Genomic DNA, 12,039 nt, shown 5'->3' on the forward strand with positions numbered 1-12,039 from the left:
CTATAACCATTTTTTTGAAGTTTTCAACATTTCACTCATATTAAAAATTGATGTTCAGGAAATGTTTTCTTTAGACATTTTGAGTTAAATTCTGCTTTGTGTTTAACCAGATTCTGAATAATCTTTCATGGATAAATATTGTGCTGCTTTTGCCCTTTAAAGTAGCCTTCAAATGTTCCTTCTAGCCTATCTGCAGGTTCTGCCATGTGAACAGTTAGATCTGCTCAGGCACTTCACTAGAAGGACTTATAAAATAATCTTCGAACAAGTATTTTTAAGGTCTCGTCTTTTGGTTTGACTTTCATAGGAAGCCTGAGTTGCATAATTTCAGAAACTAAGGACGAGTCAGGTATCCCCCTTGCTGACTAACAGATTTTATTAACAGGCCTCAGCTTTCATCAGCTGCAGCTCATTTTATCAGATGCATAGGGTGGCTAGATTGATGAAGAATATAAATTGGGATAAAGTGGGGGAGGGTAGAGGGAAGATGAATTGGTTATGCAGATGCAGATAACATATCAGATTACAAGTATCAATTAACGTGTATGTTAAAACCCGTTGCCTTTATTCTTTATGAATGATTTGTTCTTCTGCAATAATTTAAGGAAAAGCTCAACACTGTTTGTCTTACGTATTAGGACTGCCTGTACCTCTAATAACTGCTGATGTGTTGACATTTTTCTTTTTGGTAGAAAAACATCTGCAATTTTAGCAATATGTCTGAATCAATTAAAAGTCAACACAAATATTAAAACAGGAGAATGGAAGCTAGGTTAATACGCTTGCTTTATATCTTTTGCAGGTATCCTGGAGTTTATCAGTATAGCAGTAGGCCTGGTCAGCATTCGAGGGGTAGACAGTGGACTTTATTTGGGAATGAATGAAAAAGGAGAACTATATGGCTCGGTAAGTATTTTGCAGTTAAAAATATGTCTTTACCTAGTCAATTTTAATATTTTTGTGTCTAATTAGCTTCTTTTAAGATATATTATTCAACCATATCATCAGTGATTATGTAACATGTTTATGTTTATGTTTATTGGACTTATATACCGCCCTTCTCCCGTAGGACTCAGGGCGGTTCACAAGGAATTTAAAATAAATACACATTACAAAAGTTAAGAACAATTAAAATACCGTAATTAAATTTAGTCCTTGAATAAAATAAAAGCCCTATTAAACTCCAATTAAAACCCAATTAAATAAAATTACAATTCAAATTCTCAGTCCTGGCCGGAAAGCTCAAAGAGCCAGGTCTTCAGGTCCTGGCAGAATGAGCAAAGGTCAGGGGCAGTCCTGAGCTCTAGGGGCAGCTGGTTCCAAAGGGCAGGCGCACCCACAGAGAAGGCCCTCCCACTGGGTGTTACCCTCCGGCAATCTTCCTAACATCATTAGGAAGATACCCAAATCTATCAATGCTTATTTCTCATTTTCCCAATTTTATTTAATTCAGTTTTACTGAATCTTAGATTTCATTTAAAGAAAGTCATACATTTTTGTATGCTTTTCTTCTGTGTGCTCAGAATTTGATTTTTGAGCATTATTAATGTAATCTGCTTTATAAGTAATCTGCTTTATAGGTAATCTACAGTTAAATTCACAGTCTAAGACTGCTGGAAATTTAACAATTCAAGTCCTAAAATATTATTATTATACTATAAAACTAGACATTGGGATGAGAGAACTGAATTATAAAAGTGCACCTTTCAAGGAATAATAGAATAATGGTTTAAATCTTTATTGAGGCATAAAATGTACTAGTTAACTTTGGTACTTTCTATCTCTCAATATTTCTATGTCAGGACAATTTTGTATGGATAAAATTTAGGCTGCTTTGAACTCTGGAAGAAATGCGGTATATAAATATAACAGATACATAAATACGATCCTTTTAGTAACTATTGCTATTAGTAATACATAAATATGATAATCAGGTTGTATATGCACTGTCATGATCTGCTGTTTGTGTTATTTTATCTATAATGTTATACTGGCATATCACTTACCTTTATTAAGTGTAGATAAAAACTTCTATAAATCAAAATTAATTCCTGGTGATTATCTAAAAATATTCCTGTAATTCTCAAAAATAATAAAGATCTGTATTATCTTCTGAGTTATTCCAATTTCCCGATATTATCTATAATCCTGGAATTTCCTAATGATCAAAATATCAGGAAAACCACTCAAATGTTTGCTTTTTCAAGAATAGCCAAAGAATACATCAGATGTATAATTCCGGTGCTGTTGGCAAAGCTTTTAAATGGCATATAAATAAACTGAGGTAGGACTTGGTGTAGCAGAATACTTAAAAATTCTAAGGCATTCCAGTCCCTCTGGAACCATAATAGGTTGAATGGCATCTAATAGCTATACTGGAGCATGTTGCATTTGGTGGACACAATAGATGAAAACTGCATCTCCAGAATTCTACGTGGACTATAATATAATTTCCAAAACCTTACATAAGAAGTTGCTTAATATTTTTGTTAGAGTTATCTGTCCTCCTTTCAAGCTTCATAACCAGAGAAAGCAAGTGATATCACTGGCATATAGTCATAATAAATTATCCTCGGGGGAATGCTCTTCTATTCAGAAAAAACGGTCCCACTTCATCTTGTATCTTTTTCGTCCTCAGCTTTAGAAAGTTAGTAAATATTTATAGTTGAAGATGAACTGTCAGTGCATATTACATATCAGAAAAGCACAATAGGAAGGAAAAAAAGCAGAATGCTGAAGTGAATTACTTATTATTGGTGTGGGTGAAATACCTCTTTCTCTCCTCCCCTTCTCTCTCTCTCTCTCTCTCTCTCTCTCTCTCTCTCACACACACACACACACACACACACACACACACACACACAGAGTGTAACCTATTAGCCCCCGAGTAGCAGCGGTTATACTACAAAATACAGCTATGTGCCATGATATTTCTGAAAATAAACGGGCCTGTAAACGAACTTTTTCCTCATCCTACCAAAGCAATTAAGCAGTTAGAGAGTTATTAAATGCATGCAGCAGGCCATGGAAAAAGGGCAGGACATACAGTGCAGGACAATTTCAATTTCCCACACTGGGCAAATCATAATTGATCATGTTCTAGAACAGTGTTTCTCAAACAGGGAAACACAATTATAGAACACTATAACTTACAAATGTAAGTTAGGAGAAGTTGATATAGCATGCAAGGGACATTGGAAAAGTAGCTGGCTGAATTGAATAGTTTTCCATAGACCAACTGTTTAATAGCATGGATTGTCCTCCAGTTATTCTGGAGACCATTGTGAAAGATGGATTGTTTCAGCTCCACATTTGTGCTCTCAAGTTCAATTGAAGGCATGTATTGGGCTGAAAGACCTGAGGTCTGATTCAGTATCTTTTTTCCATGGTATCTGAAAACCATCTCTGAAGAAAGCAGAGGCCTAGTTGCGTTACCATTATAAATGATTATGGCAAGAGACATATAGCACTTTCTTTTCTACTAGTAAATATAAAACCAAGTTAGCAATCTTATGGGCTAGTGAAAGTGCTTATTTGTTTCCCTCCAAATAGGAGATTAAAAAATTAGACCCGGGTATTTAAGGGCCTTGATTTGTACTATGTTGATATCATTTTCAGATGATTATTATGCCTAACATAGTTTTTTTTAATAATGATCGCTGTTTTTGTCTTGGAATGATGATTATTAAGTAAGTTATGATGTCTACATTATGGGGGCAAAGTCTTGGATTTTCTGCCTTAATTCTACTTGTATTGTAGATAAGATGTGTCATTGGTATAAAGAAGGACTGCCAGTTTAGTGGGATGTAGTTCATTGTTAAAATTTGGCACATGGAGTTAAACTGGAAAATGTGAGACTAAAATGCATGTTTGCCTCATTCCTTTCTGAATAGAAATTAGTACAGACAGGCAGTCAGGAAAAACTGCTTTGCCATGGCATGAAGTTATGTAATTGTGTTATCAAAAGTAGTACTGTAGTATCCAGTCAATTGAGGAGAACTAAATCAATTGAAGAAGACTCTCACTCTCTGTATTTCTTCCTCAACTTAATTTGGCCTTTCCTAACCTAGAGTCATTTAATTGAGTGGAATTCAGTTCTCAAAAGTCCTATCCAGCACAAGTACATTTACAGGTATGAATAAAAGGCAATAAATTTGTAAGAACTGAGTTCTACATTCCCCTATGTTTATTCATGTAGTGGTATACCATCACTCATTTCTGTATTTGCAAATTTTATCAATACATCTGAATTCTGTGACCTTTCAGAATTTTCTCTTCAACTCTGTGAAAGCTAAAAAGAGAACTTCCCAGTTGTTCAAGTGCTCTTAAAAAATGATGTAATTTGAATGAGGGAAATAAAATGTAAGTAAACGGAAGAAATATTAAATAGGCACAGATCTCCATTCTTCTTTTTGTGGAACTATAAATGCCTTCTAAATATTTGATGATTTGAGGGGGAGAATGTTAAGAATTTGCAGGGGAAAAAAGCTTATACTTAAAAATGGGTATTTTAGGATACCTTTCTTTGGAAAAAATGAAAAAGTTTGGTCTATAGAAAAACTACCAAACCCAGGTTCTATTGCAGTTTTATTTATATATTAAATTTACATGCCGCCCATTTCATTTTGAAGCGACTCTGGGCGACTTACAGCCTGGTTCCAAGAGTCCTTCTAAGACAAAAAGATGCCATGCAGAAATGCAATTGTACTTACATAATATATTCATTGTTACATATTAGAAATTGCCTTACAATATAACATATGAAAAACATGTGAAATTAGCAATATCATCTAATTGTGTAACAAGATTGAAGACAACAATTGGCTGTCTGAAGTATATTAGTTCTGAAATTAAGTTTGCATGGAAACAAACTGGCACTCAAAAAAGAATGTTATTTAATAGCTACTGCAGTGTAAAAGAAATCTTTAAATGTATGAAAACTTGAAACTGGTTTATTTTACTAATGAAATTGACTTGGTACGTAACTGATTTTGAATCTGAGTGTATCTTTCCTTCCTCAGTTAATTTTGCAATGGGTACCTATGGACATTTTGAAGTACAGAAGCTTTTTGTTGTTGTTGAATAGGAAATGTATGCAAAGCTTAATGAAGTACTTGGCAATGGTGTGTTTGGGCCATATGCTGTGGAAATTCCTATTTCCATTGGTGGGGCTTGCATAGGAGAAATGCCTGGGGCATTGTCCCCCAAGGCTGTAAGAATTGGCTTGAAATGCTGTCAACAGAAGATGGGCTTTACTGCTAAACTGCAATGCAATGAAATGAAAAGTGGCTGTGATCTAATTCTATTAGTTTCAATGAAATGTATCATCTAATATTCATGATCCTTTAGGGTCTTGTTGACACTGGCATAATTAATACCTATATTTCAACAACTGCCAACGGTAGCAGAAATATTGTTATGGTCTGGAGTTGGTGCGTATTTTCCTATCCTCCTGGATTCTTGAAGCATACTGTATGCCAACAAATAGCGCTCAAGGTGCTGGCTTGTTTCAAGTACCATACTGGTATTGGGTTAAAAAAGCTTACGGGGGGAGGGTGTGGTATTCTGGGTGCCAAAGCTAAAGTGTGGCTGGATGCTGACACTGCAGTACTGGCACTTGCCAAATGACATGTATCCATTAGCAAATCTAGTCTGTGTTGAAATAGTTTATTGTTGTAAATTCCATCTTCTGTGCTAGACTTTTAAAGACCCACAGACACTCAAATAACATGGTTATTAAAGTCATGTAAAATGTAGGGAGCCATGGAGATGATCTTGGGGAAAAGATTCAGAAACTATTGCAAAAAGAAAATGTGCAGACGTTTGCCCTGAGCTTTCAGAAAAGAGAAAGTATTAGGAAAAGAGTCACACTTGGCTGCTCCCTGATTCCCAGGGGTATAAAAGGGAGGGATGGAACAATATAATCAATCTTGCAAGAGTCTGTTACTGTGGCCTTTTTCAGTAGAGTTTTATTATTCATGATTCAGATGAATTAAAAGTTTTTGATATTTTGGGCAAGTGTATGTTGCAGTGTTTGAAACTAAACATTAAGAAAACCAAGATCATGGCATCCAGCCCTCTCAATTCCTGGCAAATAGATGGGGAAGAAATGGAGGTAGTGAGAGATTTTATTTTCCTGGGCTCCAAGATCACCGCAGACAGGGACTGCAGCCAAGAAATTAAAAGACACTTGCTCCTGGGGAGGAAAGCCATGGCAAACCTAGACAGCACACTAAAAAGCAGAGACATCACCCTGTCAACAAACGTGCATATAGTCAAGGCTATGGTCTTCCCAGTTGCAATGTATGGCTGTGAAAGTTGGACCATAAGAAAGGCTGAGCGCCAAAGAATTAAGGCCTTTGAACTATGGTGCTGGAGAAGACTCCTGCGAGTCCCTGGACTGCAAGGCAGTCAAACCGGTCAGTCCTAGAGGAGATCAATCCTGACTGCTCTTTGGAAGGCCAGATCCTGAAGCTGAAACTCAAATACTTTGGCCACCTTTTGAGAAGGAAGGACTCACTGGAGAAGAGCCTAATGCTGGGAAAGGTTGAGGGCAAGAGAAGAAGGGGACGACAGAGAATGAGGTGGCTGGATGGAGTCACTGAAGCAGTAGGCGTGAGCCTAAATTGACTCCAGAAGATGGTAGAGGACAGGAAGGCCTGGAGGAACATTGTCCATAGGGTCGCGATGGGTTGGACACGACTTCACAACTAACAACAACAAATGTTGCAGTGTATTTGGATGACATAGTGATTTTTTTGAAAGACCCTTCCTGACACAACCCGAGCTAGAAGGATCTTTAAAAGACTCTACAAACATAAGTTTGTTTGTTTTTGTTACACTGGAGAAATTGTGATTGATCTACCCCAAATTGATGATTTCAATTACAGGATTTCTGCTGAATGCATACAAATGGATCCTTTAGAACAGGAATCCCCAATCCCGTACCAGGCCACGGCATGCCAGCAACCGTTCTGCACATCTCCATCCGCAGGATGCAGGCAGCACCATGCATTCTCTGATCTGTGGAAAAACCTCTTTCCATGGAACCGGTTACTGGTGCCCAAGAGGTTGGGGACCTCTGCTTTAGAAGTATGAGCCATATTTTCATAGCAATTACCTCAAAATGTGAAGGATCTACATCTTTCATGATTTTCCTAATTTCCTAATTAGGAATTTATGATTTTGCAAACTGCATAAACTCATCTAAAGATAAGACATAGATTCTTATGGTATATTCCGAAGCAAACAGCATTTCAGAAATTGAAAGACCTTTTCTCATTACAGCTCCTTCTCAGATGTCCAAACATCACTTTCCAATTCATGATGCAAGCTAGTGCTTTAGAAATGGTAGCTAAAGTAGTTCTCCAGGCACAGGAGGGCAGGATGGATCCCTTGTCATGTGCATTTTATTCTAGATTGCTTCTATTGGCTGAACACAATTATATGAAGGCAGCATTCCAGCAATGAGGACACTTCCTGGAAGGGCAGGACACCTAGTACAAATATGCGTAAACCATGTGAATTCGGAAGTTCTGCAAAAAGAAGAACTTGGAAGATTAGGTGGACGCAGTTGTTCTCCCAGTTCAATTCCTGTATCTTATTTCCCCTCACAATATCAGGCTATTAAATGCCCTGTCACATAAACAGAAAATGATAATCTCCCCCTGCTGTAATTTTGCCATTGCTCAGGAGTTAGACCCTCTTGAAAGATTGGGGCAGAGAGGCAGAATGTTGATCTTGCAGATTAAATGAAAGTGCAGCAACCGGATGCTTACTCCAGGTCTTGGATGGATAATATCCAGGAAGCGCTGCAAGATGGTTCTTCACCTTACATATCTGAAAGGGCAGTATTTCACAATAGCCATTTATATGTTCCCCTTTCTTTAAGGAGAGAAGGTTTATAACAATGTCATGATAATAGAACTGCTGGACATTGGGATGTGTTTAAAACTGCATTGGGTGCTCAGATAGTTTTCATGGTCAAGTGTGAGAATGATGACAGAGATTACATTTCATCTTGTCATGTTTCATGCTGAGCAAAGTCTATTCATGGAAAACTCAGTGACTTGCTTCTCCCTCTGAGTTCCTCTTTTATGACCTGGGATTTTATTTCCCCCCTCCCACACAAGCTGATACTGGCATTCTAGGAATTGTAGATTTGTTTAGAAAAATGGCTCATTTCATTCCTTGCAAGGGGTCCCATCGGCTTAGGAAAAAGCACACAAAGTTTTTGAAAGTGTTTTTAGGTACAGAAACCTAGTCAATCATGATCTCAAATTGTGGATCTCAGTTTACCTCCAACTTTTAGAAGGCCCTCTTCCAGTTATTAGATATTAAAATCCATTTGTCATCTTCTTGACATTCAACCTTTAATGGTCAAACTGAATAATAGAAACAGATTCAGGAACAATATGCTGCTATGTCTCTTGTCTAACGAGATAATTGGACTGAACTGCAAAATTTGCTTACAACAACTTAGTACCTTATAGTTTGCACTTCTATATTTTACTATAATTTGCACAGGCAAATTATAGTTTGTACTTCTGTATTTTGTTCTTCAGAACCCCAACATCTGCAGTTCTTCACACCCTATGCTTTCTACAGGAGAGCTTTTCTTAAAGTAGTTTTGACAAAGGCTTCACGTAAACAAGCTGCAGACATGCACAGGCAAGAAGGTACCAAAATTGCAGAGGGGATTTGACCTGGGTTTCAACTAAGATTTTGTTTTTAGTATGTCCCTCAAAAAGGTTTATTGGCCCCTTCCTAATGGTTCAATAAATTAATCAATGGCCTTTCATCTGCAGTTGCCTGCATCATTGAACACAGCTTACTAAGAAAACTTACTTCTCCCATTCTGATGGACAGAAAAGAGTTATATGAAGTAGAAACTATTCTATAATCTAGTTGCAAGGGAAATGATTGAAATATCTGATTGACCTGGAGGGCCATCCAGAACTGGAGGGATCATAGGAGAACATGACAGACATTCATGCCTATGTTTGTAGATTGATTTCATCTACAATTCCCAGGAAACCTTCATCCCCCAAAAAGATGAGGGGGTCAAACTATTTACCCAAGCACCAAAAGGCAAGACAAGAAAGAATGGTTGGAAATTAACCACGGAGAGAAGCAATCTAAGGAGAAATTTCCTAATGGTGAGAGCAAATAAACAGTGGAATAGCTTGCTTTCAGAAGTTGTGGGTGGACTAGAAGACCTCTGAGGTCCCTTCCAACTCTTCTATGTTCCCATGATTTTTCAATGCTACAAGATGACTGTGAGGATGAAGCAGGCTCTTTGTTTGCCAGCAAGATATACTCCCTGGAGCAGATGAGTACGTAGCTGAGGGGAGGGAATGTTCCATAGTTCTATCTACTTCTAGGGTTGCAGGGTTTGCTGGATAGATTGGGGAAGCCATCAGAAGGAGACACAGTCCAGAAAGAGAAGAGAGGGACATGCCCAATTCTTCCACCTCTGCATTGCAGGACTAATCTAGTGATCTTTGGGAGCTGCTAAGTGAGGAATGTGTGGTTGTGTGTGAATTTGAAATTTGTTCCCATAATTTTGTTCTGGGATTTTTATTCCACTTGGACAGGAAGATTAAGTGTAATGAAGCAGGTGATGCGAAGAGCCATAGAGATAACCTTGGGGGGGGAATCAGAAACCATTATAAAAACAGCAAGGGCAGAAGAGCATTTTGAATCCAGGGGAAAGAGAAAATATTAGGAAGAGACTCAGACTGCCTCATCTTTGACTTCTTGGGTATAAGAGGGAAGGAAGAGAAAACTTAATTGGACTTGCAAGTTTTTATTACCACAGCCAACAATCCCAGTCAAGAATATTTCTAGTCTTTTGGAGTTCAATCCCGTATTGAAGTCTTTTCAAGACTCTCTTATCTTGATATTCTTGATATTATATCAGGAGTATCTCAGAAACCATGAACAGACTGCTGCAACCACATGGAATCAGCGTAGCACACAAGCCAACTAAAGCCCTTCAAAACTTTCAAAGCAAACCAAAAGACCCAGCAACCCCAGAAACCACCCCCCAGTAATCATCTATAATATATATATGTAATGACTGCAACAACTACTATGTAGGACAAACAGGCAGAAGACTGGCAGAACCCATCTATGAACACCAACCAGCAGTCAGAAGACAGGATGAAAACTCTTTAATTTCACAACATATAGACAGACTTAACCATAGTTTCAGTTGGGAAAATGTGACTATTCTAGACCAAGCCAAGTCCAAAGAACACCAAGGAATTTCTAGAAGCCAGGCACTCTGACAAATTAGCTATCAATAGACACATAGACATTAACAACATCTATAGACTATGGAAAAGAGACAATCAACCAACCAAAAAGGGAACAAAAGGACCTAAGCACCTCTCCATCAGCAATCAGACCCAGATCAGCATAGATTAACTCCAAAATTAACATCAGACCTACTCTATTATTCTGCGTTCTATTATTGGGGTAAACAATACCCCAATCAAGAAACTGCCAGAGAAGCTAACAGTAAACAGCCCAACCAAAGAATCTTTAAGAACCCCCATCAACATTGAAAGGGCAAGCCACTAGAATATAAACTGACAGAAAACCACACTCCTTACTGGCAATAATGATGTTACCTAGTTTGGGTAATGAAACCTCTGCAAGAAAACAAGCAAGCTCAGAGAGCACCAAGGACCCCTGGAGTCTTAGATAGCCTCAAAGGACTAACATAAAAAGAGACGTCCAAGCATCTTGGTTTGTCCTTGTTGGTATTGATAATAATAAAAAGTCAAAGTCAGCTGCATGTTGGAAAACACCCTGGACTTGTTAAAGCCTATCATGAGTCTGTATTCTTACGAATGAGTAGGCAGGAATGCTCTGATCATTTCAGGGATTATCCAACCTTTGCTTGAAAGCCTCCACTGATGGAGCATCTATGACCAGCTTAACATGTAGAACACTCAAGAAGAAACTCAATTATTCATAAGTAAGAATAATTTCACCATCCTCTGTTCTCCATGTTCAATATAACATTCCTTTTAACTCCTTGTTTTGTTATGTAGAATAATATTGTATGTGATAATCGGTAGTTTGTATATGAACTACACAAAATGCATGTGACCACTGAATACTGGCCTTGAATTGAATGAAAACTAGTATCATCTAGTTTTCATAAAACATATGATAGGAATACTTTTTAAAAACAATTATTTCAAAATCTCTTCAGCCAGTGAGGTTAGATATAGTGTTAAAAATGAAAAATAGATGATCTTGAAAATACCTCTTGGCTAATTTTTTATGTTATCAAGCAAAGATACTATATTTATATATTTTACTTGTACTATAATACTCAGACAGATTTAAAAGTGATGTACTACTCAAAGCAGTTAAGCATGAGGCTGGTGAACACACAATATAGCTAAGCTATATTTTGTGTATCTTCAGCAGCCTCATGCTTTTAATAGGCAAGTCATACCATAGGACCTGAGATGACTGCAGATTATTGGCACATTTATAAAAGAGAAAAGAGGCCTTCCAAAAATGCTGGCCTCAAACCAGAATATTATTCAGGATGACAATGTTCAATGGTTTAAAGCTGGCTAAACTTCAACCTCTGAAATTATAGTTAAGAACTTATACTAGTAGAAACAGAATTATTGCTGATGATAGTGATGACATAGTATAATTCTTTTTTTTTTCTGTATTACTGCTCCTTCCCTTCTTTCTTTGCATTGCCGGCCTGCCAAAACTGTGCCCTCCCATTGACGGCAATGGAGAAAAAGCTCCAATACGGTGCGCGATATCACATGATGTCACAGGTTTGACATGTCTGCATTAGAATTAGACCAGGTTACTTAGATTAGTTGATGCCAAAAATTGTTCAGAAAGTAGCTCATCAAAGTAATTTCTTCAAAATTATTAAATCAGCAATTTATCATGTGCTGGTATTTAAATATAATGTCATTGAAAAATTTAAACCCAAAAATAAGACAAATGCAAATAAAATTTACAACGAAAAAGAAAAGAGAAAAAAGGGGG

The 12,039-nt window shown here is 37.4% G+C and overlaps 1 protein-coding gene across 2 annotated transcripts in view; it reads left to right on the forward strand.

The window, feature by feature from the left end:
- Positions 1-12,039, forward strand: part of FGF9 (fibroblast growth factor 9) — a 45,060-nt gene that overhangs the window by 18,504 nt on the left and 14,517 nt on the right. For both annotated transcript variants that reach the window (XM_083361868.1, XM_083361869.1), the window contains exon 2: positions 803-906. In XM_083361868.1, the coding sequence (XP_083217994.1) occupies positions 803-906 (104 nt within the window). The remainder of the gene's footprint in view (positions 1-802; positions 907-12,039) is intronic.

Source organism: Vipera ursinii, assembly GCF_947247035.1.
Source record: "Vipera ursinii genome assembly, chromosome: 4".
Taxonomy (NCBI): domain Eukaryota; kingdom Metazoa; phylum Chordata; class Lepidosauria; order Squamata; family Viperidae; genus Vipera; species Vipera ursinii.